This window comes from Peromyscus eremicus, chromosome 2 (genome assembly GCF_949786415.1).
Source record: "Peromyscus eremicus chromosome 2, PerEre_H2_v1, whole genome shotgun sequence".
NCBI lineage: Eukaryota > Metazoa > Chordata > Mammalia > Rodentia > Cricetidae > Peromyscus > Peromyscus eremicus.
This window is the reverse complement of record NC_081417.1, coordinates 11,596,143-11,614,720: the sequence shown is the minus strand read 5'-3', so window position 1 is coordinate 11,614,720 and position 18,578 is coordinate 11,596,143. Positions and strand designations below refer to the sequence as shown.

At 43.3% G+C, this 18,578-nt stretch overlaps 1 protein-coding gene across 1 annotated transcript in view; it reads left to right on the top strand.

Annotated features, from left to right (window-relative positions):
* The first annotated feature begins 2,042 nt into the window (after positions 1-2,042).
* The window catches only part of Ca8 (carbonic anhydrase 8), an 82,114-nt gene continuing 65,578 nt past the window's right edge, over positions 2,043-18,578 (top strand). Inside the window, exons 1-2 of the mRNA XM_059255648.1 lie at positions 2,043-2,211; positions 2,983-3,174. Coding sequence (XP_059111631.1) covers positions 2,109-2,211; positions 2,983-3,174 — 295 coding nt within the window. The 5' untranslated portion in view covers positions 2,043-2,108. The remainder of the gene's footprint in view (positions 2,212-2,982; positions 3,175-18,578) is intronic.

Genomic DNA, 18,578 nt, shown 5'->3' with positions numbered 1-18,578 from the left:
GGTTGCAAAGCAGAACGGCTCATATGTAGCTGGAGGTACTGCTTGCTTGAGTTACATTATACAAATGAGGTTGAAAATCCAGAAAGAACGAATGTGGGCCAAACAAATGCTTGTCTCACACAGAGCCACGTTTTTTGAATATAGTGCCTTGTTGCTATATGTGACACTATTGGCTGCAAACTTTAATATTAAACATGTAAACTTTCAGCCTATCTCTTGTAAATATGGCACACCATTTACTTATGGAAAACTTAGCGGCCAAGGAGAGTCTGCAGTCATTTGATTTGGTAAACACTTCCATGTTCATGTACTTTAAATGCAATTAGTGGTCACACAATGGGCCACAAGGTCACATCTATGCTCATTTGGGAGGCATAGGGGAATGTTATTGATGAGTTCAGAATGGCCCAGGGATTTTATCATAGACGTCCTGTATAACCTTCGCATGGACTTCATAAGCTATGACATTTGATTAATGTGAAAATATATACAAGAAACTCAAAACAAACCCAGTCTTGTGAAAAAGTTTTCAAGTAAAGTGAAAAAGAAATGCAAAACTCCCTTTAGAGGAACATCTGTAATATTGGTGGATGTTTTTCCTCAGTGCTTATGGGAGAGTGGGCTGCATCGGTCTGCCTGGGGCTTATTAAGACAGAGGATACAATGCCGCTAAATATGTGGGAAGGCTTAGTTAGAATGCAGGCTGAATTTAGTGTCTGGTTATTTCTGTCCTCTGGATGGCAAAGCCAGTTGTACAGCCTCTGTGATAAAGAAATTACATATGCTTGAAACCCACAGGTTGTATCAGTGCTGAAGCTGGTCATCTCCTGACTTTTTCTCCTTAGCCTCCATCGGCTTTCTGAAGATGTATGTAACAGATGGTGATGTCATTTTTTTTTTTTTTTGAAAGTTAAGATTCTAGCAGGCAGTGAAGGATAGGAACCCAGCACTTTAAAGTTCCCCAATTAATCACCTCCATCCTGTTTGAGGAACTAGCTTGCATAAAGATGTTATGATCTAGGAACCACAGTCCATTAATTTCCTCACAGACATTTTGGAGTGTGCACAGGGTATATAAAACCTAAATAGTACTCCAGGCCTGAAGCCGAGCTTATTATGCAAATACATCTCCTAGAAACGTGGAGTAAAGGAGCTTAGGGTTAGCGAACAGGGCCAGCTCATTAGAATGAAGCATTAGCCTGTGGTTGGGAAACATGGTTCAGAGGTAACGACTTGACCTCATTGGATCTGGGAAAGTTCCTGTTTGTTTCGTAATGTGTGCATTTCACGAGGGCTTGGGAGCTGTGTACGCAGTAAGGTGAGTCTGCAGCAGTACCACAAACTTAAGAAAGTGGAACCAAACACCCTATTTCATCATTGAAATACATTTAGTATAAACCTCCCAAACTATACCCACTTCTTGATGCTAATTTTTTTTTCTGAGATGTTTATATGAATTTCTTGGGGAAAAAATTCTATACTCATTTTCACTGTGCTCTAAGGACGAATTAAAAAGTAAAACCAGCTCTCAAAGACAGCTCCCCAGGCCATGGTAGTGCATTCCTGCAATCCCAGTGTTTGCGCAGCGGAAGCCTGTGAAGTTCAAGGTCATCCCTTTCTCTACGGGGAGGAGTTTGAAGCCAGCTTGGTCTCCTTGAGACCCTGTCTCACAAAACCAAGCCCCAACAAAACTAACGGGTAAATGATGGGAAGTAAACCGTTTGACCAGAGTCTTACTGAGTCACGGTCTTCAAGCCCCCTCCCAAAGCAAGGCAACCCATCCGCCCTTCAGGGAATTGCCTGGAGCAATTAGGAGCGCCCGGGCCAGGCGTGTCCTGGGGTCCCGCGGTTTCTGGGAGGGTTCTGAGGTCTCAGGCGCAGCAGGCTTTCTGGGGAGCAGCAGCCCCAGCTCGGCTTTGGCAGGCTGCTCGGTGTGTTCCTGTGTTGAGGGGTGTGAGTCGGGGGCGGGTCCTTGTGCCGGACACGCCCCCCACCGGCCTTAAAACGCTCGCCCGTGCCCGACCCGCCGCCGCTGGCGCTCGCGGGGACTGCCAGGCTCCGCGCGGCCCCCAGCCCGCGCCTGCCGCGTCCGCGCCGCACAGTTGCCCATGGCTGACCTGAGCTTCATCGAGGATGCAGTCGCCTTCCCCGAGAAGGAGGAAGACGAGGAGGAGGAGGAGGAGGAGGGCGTGGAGTGGGGTTACGAGGAAGGTAGGCTCGCGGGGCTGCTGCCGCGGCTTCTCTGCCCCACGCGGTCCCGCGCTTTCCCCTCCGGAGCTGCCCCTCTGCGGCTCGCACCTGCTGCACCCAGGCAGCCCAGCCCGGAGCAGACCTGAAACCCAGCTGCTTTCTTGTCTTGGGAAGTCCAACCAAATGCGCTTTAGAAAACGCGTCCCGGATTGCAAGCTCAGTCAGTGCTCTTGGTGACTTTAAAAGGAGTTTCCTAAATCTGTCCCTGAAGACCCAGGGCTCCTAATAGCCATTAGTGTCCATGCTTACTGTATACACGGGGAAAAAAAAAAACAGTGCAACGGAGTTCATAAATGTATTATGGGATACTGTATTTGCTTTTTAAACAAATGGTACTCCTTAGCATTACGGGTTTCCGCTGTCTCTGAGCTTGTTGAGCGTTGCGGATATTTTCTAAGTATTGCATTATAATTGAACTGATGAGCAGAGGAAATTTCTGTGTTTTTTTTTTTTTCTAATCACTTAAAGATGACTTAAGTTTCCTAAATCCCTAAATCAAGGCATCTGTGTGCACAGATATAAACACGCAGTAAAAGATTTTGTGTGTGGTATTATATTTAACAACAGATCACTCACACAATGAATGTAAAAACCCATACACATTTCTCAAATTTCATTTGTGTTCACGTGGTAGTCACAGCTATAATGTCAAGGATTATGAGTTTTTATGTTATATTTTACTGTTATTAACTTAAAAAATCCTGTTCTCAATTTTCATCATTTTCTCATCAGGTGTTGAGTGGGGCTTGGTGTTTCCTGATGCTAACGGGGAGTACCAGTCTCCTATCAACCTAAACTCCAGAGAAGCCAGGTATGACCCCTCGCTCTTGGATGTCCGCCTGTCTCCAAATTACGTGGTCTGCCGGGACTGTGAAGTCACCAATGATGGACACACCATTCAAGTTATCCTGAAGTCAAAATCAGGTATTTTGGAAAGCATGTTTCTGCGCTGTTGTGAGCAAGTGGACAATCTCTGATTCAATTTGTGTGGTTTAAAAGGTGGCACCAGTGCAGTTCCTATTTTCATAGTTCTTTGTGTTTTCGGGGGATTGTTTTCTGAAATAGTGTGAAGGGCTAAGAGGGTGAAGGAGGCTGTCTCAGCTGGCTGTCCTCCCAAAGCTGTGCCTGGCGCAGCCTCTGTTGCTTGAACAAACATTTACTGACCTGTGAGGAACAGAGTCCGTACACAGGCATGCTTCTTTGAGTTGTTCTGCTGTGCATTTTGTTCTAAATTACTGATTAGCTGAAATCATTTAATTATAATTCTTTATTTCACAGTTTGTGAAACCAAAGATCAGAATTTATAGATGTCATTGATGTCGGTATTCAAGATAAACCTTTCAAATTAAATTTCCCTTCTCTATTATTGACAAGAATAATTTTAATAACAGTTAAAAGCATCCTCTGAACTCAGCCAGATATTTATATGGAAACCTAGCTCTTGGTTTTGTTTATTTTTAACTTCTTGAACCTAGATGAAATGAATCTGAAATGTTTTGTGGAAAAATTAAATTTCTGGGGAAACTGGATTTCAGCTTAAATGTAGGAGAGATAAAAGCAGTTTTTTTTTTTTTTAAAGAAATAAGCATTAACATTGTGTTTTTCAAGGGGAATAATGACTGTTTTCATCTTGGGAAGATTGTGACTTTCGAGTATGTTGAATGTTGACGTGCTTCACAAACAGGCTGTCCTTGCATTAATTCCAAATTGATAAAGGAGGTGTTCCAACCCATAAAACCTTTAGGTCTGTCACTGGACAAGGAAAGCATTGATTCCTTCCTTTAAGTCATCATGTTTCAGAGCTTTAATCGAAGTCTGTGAGAGAGAACATATATTCTTTGCAGCTGTTGAGTTTAATCAAGGTGGGGACAGCTCCCGAAGGACAGTCTGTGTGGGTGGAGTTAGTTTGTTTTTTCCCTAAGTTCACACATTGAACTTTGAGCGAAAATCGGAATGTTTTGGAGATGTTACCTCTGATCACTGTGTATTCTGCATTGTACTTTGTGTATTCCTCTGCCCCTCTTCTGCCCTGCCCTCCACTCCTGAGTGGTAGCAAGAGCTGCCTGTGCATCTGTCCTGATGCAGGCTCTGTCCTCCTCTCCTCTGGGAGCTTTCCTCCCGCATGCGCCCTGGCTCTTTCAGTCACTGAGTGATCTCTCCCTTTAATATTTCAGCAAACTTAAAAGTTAATTCGTGCTGTGCATGGAGGTGCACACCTTTACTCCCAGCGCTCCAGAGGCAGAGGAAGGTTGACCTCTCTGAGTCCAGGCTAGCCTGGTCTATACAGTTAACACTTATCTAAAAAAGCCAAGTAACTGAAAGACTGTCTTGATTAGTTTATTACTTTTTTTCTAGGATATTTCAGCTTCTCTAAGGAATTGTTTTTAAACTCTAAACACCATTATTTATTTAATTAAGTTTTTTCTTTATCAAAATGGACTACAGACATAATTTGAATAGTTAGCTTTTTCTACATTTTTCTCTACCCTAGCTATAGCCTATCTCATACCACCTACAACTTCTGTTTTTCTCTAGTAACAACTACTTTGAACCTTCAAGAATTATATATTTGTTTTTTGTAATTATGATATGATAACATAATTTTCCCTTCCTTACTCCTAACCCTCCCATATACCCTTTCTTGTTTTTTCATTCATTGTTATATACATATATGTAAATGTATGTACATATGTATTCCTAAATGTATAAATACAATCTGCTCAGTCTGTATGTGACTTAGGTGTTTGTTTTCAGGGATGAACGTTTTAAAATGGTTTCTCTTGTGTTTCTTAATAACGTGTTTATGTTATTTGCTCTGATATTTAGGAGCTCCCCAGGCTCCCTGCTGGGGAAGGGAAGGTGGGTCTTCTTATAAGCCTCTCCTGTCCTGGTTTTGCCCCACATGCCTAAATTATAGTTATTAAAATTAATACTCAAAACATTATTACTATGACCTTGCACCTGCCATTTCTGCCTGAGACTATATTCTGTTTTTCTTTATGGAACAATGTTTTCCCCTGGAGTTACTATATTTTTGTTTATTTATTTTTAAAGTTACCTAACAGGAACTCACTTTTAACTCTGAGAGATGATAGGTCCTGTCTCGGCACATTCAAAGGCATCACGTGGTCCTTCCTTCTTGTCCTTTCTGCTGCCCCTTGGAGCTGTTCTTCTCTGTCTGGACTGACACTGAAAAGCTAAAACACACACATTTTCACTTTTCTCTCTCACTTTTAGTTTCTAAAAACTGATACTGATTGTTCGAATTAATTTCCTTTTGAATTTCACCAATTCAGTGTTTCATGAAAATGAGACCTTTCTTCATTCTTTTCTGTTGCCTTCTTCCTGGGTTTTTGTTTATTCTGGGTTCCTTCTCTATCAGCTCAGCTCTATCCTTTCACTTGGAGGTTCTTGTCAAGCACCTAGTGTCCAGCTCTCTGCTGCTAAGAGTGACTCTAAAATGCGGTCTAGAAGCTTGGTTCCTGAAGGGAGGGGCTGCCATCTGGTCACATGGTCAGCAATGGAATCAGACAGTGACCTAGCTGTGTGGCAGAGATAGCTCTGGAGGTTGGCTCAGTGTCCTGGGACTTTACCTGCTTGCTATTTCCGCTTTTCTAGGGGGCAGTGGGTGGGTGAGGAGGGAGGGTTGTCCCACTTGTGGATGTTTGCATTCTGGCCATTGTCAACAGCCAAGGGAATGTCACCATCCGCTGTGTTCGTATTCTCTATTCACCTGCCAGGGACTACGAAGGCAGCTGTTTGCCTGTGGAGAACGCGGTGCAGAGTGAACCACTCTTTCTAGGGGTCTTCATTTCCTGTTTATAGTTTCCCACTCTGTGCCTCCACTCACATCCAGGCACACCCAGTGCCCCTCAGTTCTGAGGCTGCCCTGGTGTGCCTTTCCTTTTGGCTGCTATGACAAAATGTGATTTATAAATGACAGGAACGTCTCAGTTAGGGTTTCTGTTGCTGTGAAGAAACACTGTGGCCACGTCAACTCTTATAAAGGAAAGCATTTAGTTGGGTGGCTTACAGTTCAGAGGTTCTGTCCACTATCATCATGGTGGGATGTGGCGGCATGCAGGCAGACATGGTGCTGGAGAAGGAGCTGACAGTTCTACATCTTGCACAGGCACGAGGAAGTGGTCTATCTCACTGGGTTTAGCTTGAGTTGAGGAGACCACAAAGCTCACCCCCACAGTGGCATACATCCTCCAACAAAGCCACACCTCGAACTAGTGCCACTCCCTTCGGGGGCCATTTTCTTTTACACCACCACAAGGAGTTTCTGATTTCCAGAAATCTGGGAAGTCTCAGCTCAGGGTTGTACAGATGCAGCATCTGAGGAGAACATGCTCTGCTGCATAGACAGCACCTCATAGCTGTGTCCTATGTGAGGACTGAGCAGACGCCATAACAGGCTGCTCAGTCTTCTCTCAGAGATCAAGCCTTGGACCCTGCTTTATGGAACCGAGCAGGCAGTGTTTGAGGAAGACCCACAGGCAAAGGGCAATTAATCACTGGTGCCCCTGACAACAGGGACAAAGGAGATAGGATGGGCCACGGAGCCAGCCCCCACAGTTAGTACATGCTAGGCCAGCCAGCCTCCACAGCAGCTCTAGGACAAAGCCAGGGACTTGTCCAGGCCTGGAAAACTGTACCCTGGCCAGCCTCTAACTAGCCCTGGCCAATTAGAATGTGCTGATATGACTGCCACTTGCTTGAGCCAATCATATCTAAAGTCACCTAACTGCCTTAGGACCTCCCCTTGCCTGTGCTTAAAAGAAGCCCACACATCTCTCTCAGGGTCTTCGCCATCTTGCCTCTGTGTAGGATGGACGGCCCCAGCGTGCTGGGATAATAAATGGTCTTGCTGATTGCATATGTGGATGATGGTCTTTTGTGAAACTTCTCCAGGACCCTAACATCTTCAAGTTGCAGAGGGTAAAGGGAACACTCTTTCCATTCTCCAGGGTAGAATGCTCATCGCCTAAGCATCTCTAGCATGGCTGGACTTGGGAGCTGGCTTCAGTAGGCCATGTCCTGTGGTGGGTGTGCCTCCAGGGGGCATCTCTGCTGTTTCACTAAGTCAGAATTTCAGGCCAACCAGAGGATCCCTTGGTTTCTTTGGCTTTTCTCTGCTGCTTTTAAATTCCACCTTTGGCCATTCTGCCCTTGCACATTCTGCTCTTTTGTGTCGTGAGGTTTGAAGAGGGATGGAAGAACTTTGAGGAAGAAGGTTCTCCCTAATAACAGTGTGATGTCTTTTAAGTTTCATTCATTTATTAATCTGTTGGTTATTTTTTTGTTTTGTTTTTGAGATAGGATCTCAGTTAGTTATCCAGGCTGGACTGAAAATCACTGTGTATTGGAGATGGTTTTGAACTCCCAGCAATCCTTCTGCTTCTGTCTCCCACATGCTAGTGTTATAGGCATGAGCACCATGTCCCACTCACATGCTTTTTAAAAACTTATTGTTTTTGTTATTAGTGTGTGTGTATGGTGTGTGTGTGTTTGTGTGTGTGTGTGTGTGTGTGTGTGTGTGTGTGTGTGTGTGTGTGTGTTGTGGCTCTATTCATGGGGAGGTCAGAGGGCCCTACATCTCCTTCTACCTTTACATGGGTTCTTAGGATCAAATTCAGATTATCAGGCTTTGTAGAAAGTGCTTTTACCTGATGAGTCATTTTGCTGGCCCACAAATTATCCTTTTAAAGTAAAAAACAATATTCACAGGATAAGTGCAAGTGGTTTTTTTGTTGTTGTTGTTTCTTGTTTTTTGTTTGTTTGTTTGTTTTTAGAGACAGGGTTTCTCTGTGTAGCTTTGAGCCTTTCCTGGAACTCACTTGGTAGTCCAGGCTGGCCTCGAACTCACAGAGATCCACCTGGCTCTGCCTCCCGAGTGCTGGGATTAAAGGCATGTGCCACCAACGCCCGGCTGTTTTTTTTTTTTTTTTTTTTTTTTTTTTTTAAGGAATTAAAACTGACTTTTTACTACCTGCTGTGTTGAGATCTTAGTTTCTTTGAGAATGCCTGAGGCTGTGGACATTTAGTCATTTTTTTCTTTTCTTTTTATTTTTTTCCTGTTTTTATTGTAAAAAAAAAAAAAGAAAAGAAAAAAAACCTCACAAAGAATTACCTAAACGAGGACACCATTTTTGCAGTATAATTTCAGTGTTTATGCTTCACAAGCTAAAGTTGTTAGTGTCCTGTATATGGTCCCATCTGAAAACGCTGCCTTGCCATGAACTTGAGGCGTTTTTGAGCCCAGGGACTAGCCTCCCTACCATGCAGTTCTGATGAGCCTTTCTCAGGCTGAGGCCACTGATGATCTTCCCGTGTGCTCTCCCCAGTGGGAACTGTAAAAGCCTATCAGACTCCAGCTTTGCTGCGTTTGAAATGATGTGTGGAAACCCTCTAGCTGGTCTCTCACACAGTTGTCCGAGGGTCGTTTTAGTTCTGACTGCCTTCTTCCTGCCAGTTCTTCACGTCCTTAGCATCCTGGCCTGTCTAGGCTTCCTCCTCAGTGCCCCTCCCACACAGGCACTACAGTGTAGAGACTGTGTGCTGCTCTGCTTTGTGTTGTTTCCATCAACAGACAGGCCCTACATTGCATGCTGTGGCAGGCTGGGACAGCCTCTGCTTGAACAGCCCAGGGAAGGAAAGTCAGTCTTCACTGAGGAACACATTCTGCCCTTGAGCAATTCCACAAGCCAGAAAGTTCTGTGGCTTCCCCATTACGTCTATTTTAGAGTTCTGGACCTACACAGAGCATATGTATCAGGCTTTCACAGGCATCCTTTGGAACACCACTGTCATTCCGTCAGGCAGGGGCCATTTTTCCTTTCTGACACTCTTTTTTTTTTTTAACTCTTACTCTTTGGGGGGCCCACCACCCAGCTCCCAAATAATTACAGACAGAGAGACTTGTTTTTACTTATGAATTCCTGGTCTTAGCTTGACTTGTTTCTAGTCAGCTTTTCTTAACTTAAATTATCTCATCTACCTTTTACCTCTGGGCTTTTATCTTTCTCTATTCTATATACCTTTCTTTACTTCTTACTCCATGGCTTGCTGGGTGGCTGGGTGGCTGGGTGGCTGGGTGGCTGGGTGGCTGGCTCCTGATGTCCTCTCTCCTTCTTTTCTCTATTTCCTCTTCTCAGATTTCTCCTCCTATTTAGTCTCTCGGCCTGCCAGCCACACCTATTTCTCTCTCCTGCCCAGCTATTGGCCGTACAGTTCTTTATTAGGCCAATCAGGTGTTTTAGACAGGCACAGTAACACAGCTTCACAGAGTTAAACAAATGCAACATAAAAGGATGCAACACATCTTTGCATCACTAAACAAATGTTCCTCAACATAAACAAATGTAACCCATCTTCAACTAATATTCCCCAACATGATACATGTGTTCCTTCAACTCCAGAAAAGTCCTGTCCTTCACCTCTCAACACTTACTGATTGCTTACCACAGCAGTGTAAACTCCTTTGTCTGTAAAGCCTAAGCAGACACTCTTAGCTAGGAGAACACAAGACTGGAAATCGCTACTGGCTGTCTGATTTACCTGTAGTGATGGGAGGGGAGGGCCTGGACAGAGCATGCCTGGTGTGCCAGATGTTTGATGTGTCAGGAGAAGCTGGAGGTGTACCTGTGCAGCAAACACATTTACTCTTTGGTTTCCTTTGGCTGGCAGAGTGCATTTGGCAAGATTATATTTTTATCTTATGCAAAAAGTTACATGCTTTGGGTGTGGTAAATAGAAGTCAGAGACAGAGCTATTGAAGTGAGATTGTTCAGGGAAAATTATTAGAGGAGGGTTTGGGGAGGAAGTAGGATTTGAAGCCATCTTGAAGGGTAAATATGCTTATAGGTTGGTGAGATATGGAGCAGAGAGCTACAGAACGCACAAGGATATGGGGGAAATGTAGAGATGGTGGTACAAGGAAAGGCAGATCTTTTAGCAGACCTGAAAGATGTATTTGTGGTGAAGGGCTCAATGGGAAATTCAAGAGTGAGGGTGTGTTAGACCAGTCTTGAGGGATCGTGAACAGAGTCTAAAGAACGAGACTCCTCCCCCACAGGTGTCTTAAGTAGCATGTTGAATTAGGAAAGTTAACATGGTAGCACAGGATGAGCTGGGATGTAGGAGAGATTAGGATCTGGTTAAACTCAGGGCAAGAAACGAAGTGACCCAAAGACTGAGGCCATTTCGGTACCCGGCAGGAAAGTAGGGCTGACCCAGGGCTTTTCTGAGGGATAGTCTGCAGAGCACTAGTGATGAGTGAGTGTGTGGAGTAGGGGAGAGGAGGGGGTGGGTAGAGATGGGCAGGAGTGGAGACCTCGAGACTGGACCATGGTTTGGGTCCTGTCACTGTCTGTCTCTGTATCAGGTCTGCTCAGAAGCGGCAGAGTCACACTGGGCCTGGAGTTTGGCCCATTTTCACATCCTACTGGTAATTAATTGACCAGGCCACTTGCCCCATCTCCTTGAGCTGAAGAAGTTATCTAAAGCTATCACATACATCATTTGATTTCTCAGGACTGATGAATAGCAGGAATCTTCACATCTGAGGTATATAGAATAAGAAAATTAAACGTATTTATGATGATAGGAAAAATAGCATAAATATTAAAATATAATGATACCAGTTCTCATTTATTGACAGTGGATATGTTCTCGGATCCCAAAGACTGTGCTAAATTTTCTCTATACTGTTTTTCTAGTTATATACACTTATGATCAAGTTTACCTTACAAGTGAGGCACACAGTACAAAATTAGCAGTACTATGTAATAATCATATAAAAAGTTATAAACATATGCTGAAATAAAAATTATATGGGTGAAGTCTCTATGTTTGAAAATTTTGATTCAGTACTTTCAGTTTGTGGTTGAATGAAGGTAATAGAAACCATAGAAGGTGATTACAGGTAAGGATAAATTTCTAGTGGAACAGTGTAGTACTTAGATGTGTGGCACTGCCCAAGCCCATATGATAGCACATTACTCCATCTAACTACAAAGGGTAAATACTTTTTTTTTTTTTTAATGAAATGTGGTCTTGCTATTAGCCCAGGCTGAACTCCAGTTCTCCACCCTCTTGTTTCCCCTTTGAGTACTGGGGTTACAGCAAGTCCCCTGTGCTCAGTAAAGGGATTTTTAACTGTCTATTAGCATAGGAGAAACTGAAAATCACTCGAGACCATTTGTGTTACCCACTGTAACTTCTTATAGCAACTTTATTTATTTGTAACTTCCAATCTAAGTTTAGGCTAGACAGTCATTCCTAATCCTGCCTGCCTGGTGTGGAGCCTCTGATCACTGGTGACTAAACAGTTTTCTTCTCAGAACACATGTGAACCAGTCAGTATCTCGAGCCTTTCCCAGACTCTTCCTGCATTGGCTGCTGTTTTCTATTAGAATATAGATAAATATTAGCATATTCTTCAAGGTTCAGCTTGGCTGTCATCCCAGGAAGTCTTCATTGGTTCTGTGCATGCTACCTGGCTTTCACTTGGCCCGAGCTGGGTGTCCTCCTACTGTCCAAACATTCTCTTCACTGTCTCTGATACTTCTTCTTGGGAACACTGTTTAGGTGCTGGGGAGGCCTGTCTGCACTGGGGATGTCTGTCTGCACTGGGGAGGCCTGTCTTCACTGGGGATGTCTGTCTGCACTGGGGAGGCCTATCTGCACTGGGGAGGCCTGTCTGCACTGGGGAGACCTGGTTTATGCTGAGGTTGGATCATTTTGCTTTATGTACCCTGTGGTCATTCCACTCAGAATGTGTGCTCAGTTCAAATGAAATGTGAAGGAGTTCTTCTCCAGTTGCTGCTTTTGAATTACATGGTAAATTTGTTTTCATCAAAGGATTATGAGGCTTCGACAGGTTTAGGTAGATGTTTGTTCATCAGGCTGTCATATGATTCTCAAATTTTGTAGAGCTTCCTTTGCAAGCTCTTTCTGTGTCTCTTAAGCATCACGGCAAGGTCCATTAAAGGACAGACAAGAAATGGGGACCAGAAGCAACGGCGTCAGGCAGTTGCAGGTTCTTCTCCCAACTTAGTCACTCTGTGGAAATGCGTCTCTCATCAGGGCCATCCCATGTTGTTTCATTGTAATTTCACTGACATCGATGTCGTCCCAACAAGGACTGTGCCAAGCAGTGTCCAAGCATCACTGTCCAGAACGTAGTGCGGTGTGGGAAAGCTCCCGCTGGGTTGACTGTTTTCCTTCCAAACAGCATCTGTAGAAAGGGAGTGTAGTATCTTTAGTGGATTTCAATGGCTGGGGTCAGAGTGACAATTGATTTTGGTGTATGAACAATCAATCTCGAGGGATGATGGATAGGAAGTGCATTTACTTGGCACCTCAAACTAAATTCAGTGTTTTGTCTTCTTCTTCTTTTTTAAATGGCCTTTTGTGGCTACACGGTGTTAGAATGGTTTACTTTGGGGTTGTTAACCAGCAGCAAAAGTGAAAAATACCCAGACCCTGGCACCTGGACAAGAGCACCTCTTTGCCTCCTCTCCCTGAGGACGGACGGGGGAATAATGCCTTCCTCCTGTGCGCCCACATACCCTCACAGCATGTGTGGTCCACGAGGACCCTGTCGTTTCATTATAATTCCAGGAACACAGTTAACTGTAGCCAATGAGACTGCCACCCAGTGAACAAATATTCCTCGCCAGTGTTTGATCTCCATGAGTAGACGAATTCAGTTTCAACCTAAATGGATGTGAGGTCCAGGAAGCCAGGAATTCTGTCTGTTTTGTTAAAATCATTGTATCCTAAGCATTTTATACACTGCCTGGTGTCATGTAATAGATGATAAAAAAATATTGTAAATGAGTCCCATGGGTTTTGAGTACCATCCTATCAAAACATGGGCCTGTGCAGTTTGAGTTTGTACCACATTTAAAAACAGGATCTCTGGGACTGGAGAGATGGGCCCATGGGTTAGGACCTTGCTGTGTAAGCCTGAAGACCTGAGGTCATTTCCAACTCCCAGCACCTACAGTAGAAAGATGGATATTACAACACATATGCGTGTAAATACCTACACTGTGTGGGGGTGTGTGGAGGGTACAAGGAGAAAGGAGGATCTTTGGGGCTTGATGGCTTCCAGTCTATCTCCAGGCTCAATGAAAGAACCTGTCTCAAGAGAATAAAAGTGGAGAGTGATAGAGCATGAAACCCAACTCCTAGTGCACATCTGTGTACACATCTGTGTCTCTATACACATGTTCACATACACAATACACATACAACCATGCATAAGAATGAGTTTTTTTTGTCTTTTAAATTGAAGTTTTAATTGTTTTAAACACATTCAGGAGCTGGTGTGCAGGCATATGCCTGTAATCCAGGAACTCAGGAGGCAGAGGCAGGAAGATTCAAGGCCAACCTGGGTTATGCAGTGAAATTTTGTCTTGAGAAACTAACTCAAACATTCCCCTTACTCCAATAAAAGTCTCCCCCAAACAGAAACATTGTAAAAAGATTTTGGTAATAATTCTTTTATTTTTAAAATTATAATATAATCATATCATTTCCCCCTTTCTCTTTCCTCCTGCCAAGCCCTCCCACATACCCCTTCACTTGCTCTAAAGTCGTGGCCTCTTTTTCTTTAACATGTTATCACACACACGGCACACACACACACACACACACACACACACACACACACACACACGCACACACACACACACACACACACACACACACACACACACACTCCTAAATTCATAAATACAACATACTCAGTCCATATAACCTGAACGTATATAATCTCAGGGTTGACCAACAGGAAGCTCTTCCCTGGGGAAGACCATTTCCCCCACTTTCCGCATTCCTTCGTTACCCATAGTTCTTTGTTTAGGCCTGAGGCCCCATAAGCTTTCTCCCTTCTATGTTAGCATGTCTGTTGTTAGTGTCCTTGTTTAGGTCTTGTTTAGGTAACCCTGCTGATGAAACGTCATGTGTATAGCTTCTCTGAGATTTTTAGGAGACAAGATCTCAGAGCACACTTCCTCTGACTCTTACAATCTTTCTGTTCCCTCTTCTGCAATGATCCATGAGTTTAGGTACAAGAATTGTGTTGTAGATGTATCAGTTGGGTACCACCATCTCTGTTTCCTGCATTTTGATTGGTTGTGGTTTTTAGTAACGGTCTCTGTTGTAAAGATCAGTTTCTTTGATGAGGCCTGAGAGCTACAATTATCTCTGGTATAAGAATAAATACAATGTAGTTAGGAATTATTCTGGTTCAGTAAAGTGATAGTTGTTGGTCCTCCAAGATCCATGGTGACACTAGGCCCTGGTAGTTGACTGGATTTCCAGTTCCAGGCATGATTTCTCTCTTGTTGAGTGGGCTGTAAGACTAATTAGCTGTTGATTACTGTATGCATGCCACTACTGCATCCTTAGGGTTATTGTTACATGCTGGTCATTGTTGCATTATAGGCATCGTAGTTGGGTAGGATATTGGTTGCTTCTCTCCCTTGGAAGCTTACATTTGCCTTTTGGTACCATGAAGACTAGATCTGAGGGAGGGGCTTTCCGATCAGATCCATCTCAGGTCCTCTGGGTCCTGTGTCCAAAGTACATGGTATCTTCAGCAATTGGTACTCACCTTCCACTTCTGGGAGCCAATCAAGGGCAACAACATAGTCTGTGTTTCGGAAGTCTCTTCAATAGCCCTGACTCAAAGGGGGCTTCTCATGTTTGGTGTTGAGGCTTTTGTTAGATGGTGTGTGGCTCTTGTGGGGATCATTGTCAGCCCACATGGGAAGATTTTATTTAATCTGTGTATGCATACACAAGCTTATGTATATTAAATGTGATTTTAGGTAAATAGTCAACAGTATGATTTCTTATGACCTTTTCAGAATCCTTACTGTTATTTTACCCATTCCTCTCTCTTATTTATCTCCATTCCTCTCCCTAGTTAAAATCCCCCTCCACTTCCATCTTTCCCCTTCAAATCATTGGGATCCTGCTGCTCCCCTATCTTCCCCTCCCCCAACAATGTCTCTGGTACTTTCCTGGTTTCTGCAGTTACTCCAGGTTATGTATTCACATGCGAAGACTTGGGGCTGACAGCTGTCATTCACGCGTTCATGTTTGTATCCTGGACTTTGCTCTGTTGGTCTACCCGCCTGTTTTCATGCCAGCGCCATATTGCTTTTGTCATAATGGCTCTGTGATAGTCTGATGATCTGGAATTGCAATCCCTCTAGCACTGTTCATTTCACTCAGGGTTGTTTTGGTAATCTGAGGTCTTTTGTGATTCCATGAGAATTTTAGGAGAGAGTTTTCTGTTTCTATGGAGAATGAGACAGGAATTTTGATTGAGATTACATTGAACATGTAGATGGTTTTTGTTAGAATGATCATTTTTACAGTATTAGTTGTACCAATCCATGTGTGTGGGGTACCTCTCCATTTTCTAGTGTCTTTCTCTCTCTCTCTCTTTCCTCAGAGATTTAAAGGTTTCATTATAGAAGTCATTGACTTCCTTATTTAGGTTTATTCCTAGATATTTTATTTTCTTTGAGGCTGTTGTGAATAGGACTGTGCCCATGTTCTCTTTCTCTGTGGATTTATTGTTCTTGTAAAGAAAAGCTATTGATTTTTGCAAGTTCATTCTGTATCCTGCCACACAACATAATAATAATGTGTAAGACTCCCAGTATGGTCATTTTGATTTTATAGTTTTGAAAGGTGGATTTGTATTTGTTGTGCTGAAATCCATGTCAAAACCAGTTGTATCACCCTTTCCCATGAGAAGTAGCACACTGTTCTCTGTAGCTTCTCTAAATGTGTGTCCATGTGTATCCTCGGAAGGGGTTTGGGCAACTAGATTAACTGTTTTTCTTATTTTTTTTGTGCATAATTTTATGCTACTCTTGTTCTTTTCCATAGCAACATGGAGCTTAGCCTCTTCCAAGATAATTTTATTGCTTTCCTTTAAAAATGGAGAGTTCCAGAATTTGCCCTGAAGGCTAAAGTCAGGTCCATGCTGTGTATGGTGGTGGTGGTGGTGGTGGTGGAGATGCATTTTCTTCAGATGATGCTGGCTGAGGTGCTGTGTGAGACCCCCCTTTTCTCTCTGGTTTGAGTGACAGGGTACATAGAAGGTAGACTTCTGATCTCCCTCCTTGTTTTTCTCAAGATGGAGTTTGGACTGCGTGGGAGTGACTATCCAGAATCTGTGACCCCGTCTTGAAATAAAAGCCTGGAATACAATCTTAAAGCTATTCTTACAGAATAGAAAGGCAGAGCAAGTCCTCAGAGTTCTGAGTATCTGTAAACCTTTTTGATGCGTGAATTTAGATTTGTTTTGATTGTCTTTTGAAAAATCTGATAGAATTTTGTCCTCAAAGGAGAACCCAGAGTTTAGAAATCTAGGCTTAGAGAATATATTATTTTTTTCAGTTCATTCTCGTAAGGCAGTAAAATTTAGGTCTCTGTCTCTAACTTATCCCCATGGTGGGTTAGGCTCCAACTCTGGGCTTTGTCCTGGGCTTGCTAACAGAGTGGCTGAGGTAAACTACATTAGTCCCTCAAGCCCACCATTCCCCTCTCTCCATAGGGTTGAGAACTCTGACTTTAGGAATCTGTTGTGACGGAAGGGCTCTGAATTCCCTGCTATAGTCTTATTCTGCTGGCCGTGCATTCTGCTCCCCTTATTGGGATCTGTTCACTTCCCCTTGCAGAATTAAAATCTCTCCTGGATACTCTTTCATCCTGAGTTGATAGAAAGATGAGAACCAAACTTGTAAGACACTCTCAAGGACTGTATGATGTGTGGGATAGCTTCACCCTGCCTCTACTTCCTGCCATGTTGTTTCTTCTTGTTCTCTTTCTAATTTGCATTCTGGCTGTATTGACGGAAGATCTACATAAGCCCAGTTAGAACAGGTTCTTAGCTAAGAATTAACCAAACATACAGACACTGCTGCGCCAGTTCACTTTTGTATCACTTGTATTGGAGGGTGATGATGAAGCTGATCCCAGAGAGACTTTAGGCTCCCAAGCGAATAGTGCTCTGTTCATTGCCCCTTCTTCTAGGGTGTTGGTGATGAAGGCTGCCAGCTATTTGTGTAAAAGAACCTAAAAATTCTTAGCTGGTATTATTTTTGAATTAGAAGTTGTTAAAGGAGGAGCAAAAGTCTTGAATTAATCTTCATCTCCATTGAAATTAGTCATTGTATTTTATAATATATTTTATTTCAAGTTTTTACATAGGCTCTTTCTAGGGACTATTAAAATCCTTAAGAAGTTGCTTAAGTGCAGTTTATCACGAAGATGCATTTCCACCATACTTTAGTGTGTCCTTGTTTGGGACAGAGTTCTAAATCCCATTCAAAAGTGAGCACTAAATGAGGCCTGGGAGGACTGATGCTGGTGTTTTCAGCACAGTTTCGCCCAGGAGTAGGCACGTGTGTTGAATGGTCATTGGTCTTTAAAACTATGATTTAGTAGTAGATTGTATTTAGTTTTTATTTTAATTTTTTTGAGACAGGATTTCTTTGTGTAGCCCTGGCTGTCATGGAATTAGCCCTGCAGAGCAGGCTGGCCTTGAATTCACAGAAATCTGCCTGCCTTTGCCTCCTGAGTGCTGGGATTAAAGGCGTGTGCTACCACTTTTTGGCAGATTGTATTTATTTTTATTTTATTTGTGTGTGTGTGTGTGTGTGTGTGTGTGTGTGTGTGTGTGTGTGTGTGTAAGAGAGAGAGAGACAAAGACAGAGAAAGACAGAGACAGAGAAAGACAGAGACAGAGAGACAGAGACAGAGAATATGCCACATGTGTGTGGGTGCTGAGGAGGCCAGAAAGGGTGTTGGATTCCTGGAGCAGGAGTTACAGAAGGTTGTCAGCCACCTCATGAGGGTGCTGGAAACCAAACTGGAGTCCTCTGCAAGAGTAGCAAGTGTTTTTAACCAGTGTGCCACCTCTCCAGCCTCTCTGGTTGTATTAATATTAACTTTTTTGGACAATTTTATCAGCTTATATCTTTTCTCTGATTGAAAGTCTACTAATGCCAGTGGATGACCCAAAGATGTGGCTTAGTTCATTGGAAGATCAATGGTAGAGGACTGATTTGTATGGGGTTCTGACCATATTCTTGTCTCTTGATTAGTGCCCAGCTTAAAAGTCACGGTAAGGGGACTGGATAGATGACTCACTGATTAAGAGGCAGTACTACTCTTGCAGAGAACCTGAACTTGGTTCCCAGCACCCACATTAGGTGGTTGGAAATGGACTGTAACTCCAGCTCTAGGTGATCTGATACCGTTCTTGCCCCATGAGCACCTGAACGTAA